General features: G+C 42.0%; 1 protein-coding gene across 1 annotated transcript in view; it reads right to left on the bottom strand.

Annotated features, from left to right (window-relative positions):
- Positions 1 to 2,500, bottom strand: part of LOC311119259 (general transcription factor 3C polypeptide 1-like) — a 69,754-nt gene that overhangs the window by 19,939 nt on the left and 47,315 nt on the right. Inside the window, exon 31 of the mRNA XM_084193980.1 lies at positions 2,448 to 2,500. This exon is cut by the window's right edge and continues 120 nt beyond it. Within this exon, the coding sequence (XP_084050106.1) occupies positions 2,448 to 2,500 (53 nt within the window). The remainder of the gene's footprint in view (positions 1 to 2,447) is intronic.

Genomic DNA, 2,500 nt, shown 5'->3' with positions numbered 1-2,500 from the left:
CTAACCTGTAGTAACTAGTAGTAGCATTACTAACCTGTAGTAACTAGTAGTAGTGTTACTAACCTGTAGTAACTAGTAGTAGTGTTACTAACCTGTAGTAACTCTGAGACAGTTGGTAAGACATGGGCAGGATGGGTAGGGCACGGTTCTTATTGGGGTAACCTGTAGTAACTAGTAGTAGCATTACTAACCTGTAGTAACTAGTAGTAGCATTACTAACCTGTAGTAACCAGTAGTAGTGTTACTAACCTGTAGTAACTAGTAGTAGTGTTACTAACCTGTAGTAACTAGTAGTAGCATTACTAACCTGTAGTAACTAGTAGTAGCATTACTAACCTGTAGTAACTAGTAGTAGTGTTACTAACCTGTAGTAACTAGTAGTAGTGTTACTAACCTGTAGTAACTCTGAGACAGTTGGTAAGACATGGGCAGGATGGGTAGGGCACGGTTCTTATTGGGGTAACCTGTAGTAACTAGTAGTAGCATTACTAACCTGTAGTAACTAGTAGTAGCATTACTAACCTGTAGTAACCAGTAGTAGTGTTACTAACCTGTAGTAACTAGTAGTAGTGTTACTAACCTGTAGTAACTAGTAGTAGCATTACTAACCTGTAGTAACTAGTAGTAGCATTACTAACCTGTAGTAACTAGTAGTAGTGTTACTAACCTGTAGTAACTAGTAGTAGCGTTACTAACCTGTAGTAACTCTGAGACAGTTGGTAAGACATGGGCAGGATGGGTAGGGCACGGTTCTTATTGGGGTAACCTGTAGTAACTAGTAGTAGCATTACTAACCTGTAGTAACTAGTAGTAGCGTTACTAACCTGTAGTAACTAGTAGTAGCGTTACTAACCTGTAGTAACTAGTAGTAGCATTACTAACCTGTAGTAACTAGTAGTAGTGTTACTAACCTGTAGTAACTAGTAGTAGCGTTACTAACCTGTAGTAACTCTGAGACAGTTGGTAAGACATGGGCAGGATGGGTAGGGCACGGTTCTTATTGGGGTAACCTGTAGTAACTAGTAGTAGCATTACTAACCTGTAGTAACTAGTAGTAGCGTTACTAACCTGTAGTAACTAGTAGTAGCGTTACTAACCTGTAGTAACTCTGAGACAGTTGGTAAGACATGGGCAGGATGGGCAGGGCACGGTTCTTATTGGGGTAACCTGTAGTAACTAGTAGTAGTGTTACTAACCTGTAGTAACTAGTAGTAGTATTACTAACCTGTAGTAACTAGTAGTAGTGTTACTAACCTGTAGTAACTCTGAGACAGTTGGTAAGACATGGGCAGGATGGGTAGGGCACGGTTCTTATTGGGGTAACCTGTAGTAACTAGTAGTAGCATTACTAACCTGTAGTAACTCTGAGACAGTTGGTAAGACATGGGCAGGATGGGTAGGGCACGGTTCTTATTGGGGTAACCTGTAGTAACTAGTAGTAGTGTTACTAACCTGTAGTAACTAGTAGTAGTATTACTAACCTGTAGTAACTAGTAGTAGTGTTACTAACCTGTAGTAACTCTGAGACAGTTGGTAAGACATGGGCAGGATGGGTAGGGCACGGTTCTTATTGGGGTAACCTGTAGTAACTAGTAGTAGCGTTACTAACCTGTAGTAACTCTGAGACAGTTGGTAAGACATGGGCAGGATGGGCAGGGCACGGTTCTTATTGGGGTAACCTGTAGTAACTAGTAGTAGCGTTACTAACCTGTAGTAACTCTGAGACAGTTGGTAAGACATGGGCAGGATGGGCAGGGCACGGTTCTTATTGGGGTAACCTGTAGTAACTAGTAGTAGCGTTACTAACCTGTAGTAACTAGTAGTAGCGTTACTAACCTGTAGTAACTCTGAGACAGTTGGTAAGACATGGGCAGGATGGGCAGGGCACGGTTCTTATTGGGGTAACCTGTAGTAACTAGTAGTAGTGTTACTAACCTGTAGTAACTAGTAGTAGTATTACTAACCTGTAGTAACTAGTAGTAGTGTTACTAACCTGTAGTAACTCTGAGACAGTTGGTAAGACATGGGCAGGATGGGTAGGGCACGGTTCTTATTGGGGTAACCTGTAGTAACTAGTAGTAGCATTACTAACCTGTAGTAACTCTGAGACAGTTGGTAAGACATGGGCAGGATGGGTAGGGCACGGTTCTTATTGGGGTAACCTGTAGTAACTAGTAGTAGTGTTACTAACCTGTAGTAACTAGTAGTAGTATTACTAACCTGTAGTAACTAGTAGTAGTGTTACTAACCTGTAGTAACTCTGAGACAGTTGGTAAGACATGGGCAGGATGGGTAGGGCACGGTTCTTATTGGGGTAACCTGTAGTAACTAGTAGTAGCGTTACTAACCTGTAGTAACTCTGAGACAGTTGGTAAGACATGGGCAGGATGGGCAGGGCACGGTTCTTATTGGGGTAACCTGTAGTAACTAGTAGTAGCGTTACTAACCTGTAGTAACTCTGAGACAGTTGGTAAGACATGGGCAGGATGGGTAGGGCACG

This window comes from Coregonus lavaretus (genome assembly GCF_964263955.1).
Source record: "Coregonus lavaretus genome assembly, contig: HAP1_SCAFFOLD_429, whole genome shotgun sequence".
Taxonomy (NCBI): domain Eukaryota; kingdom Metazoa; phylum Chordata; class Actinopteri; order Salmoniformes; family Salmonidae; genus Coregonus; species Coregonus lavaretus.
Note: the sequence above shows the minus strand (reverse complement) of the source record. Positions and strands in the feature narration are given on the sequence as shown.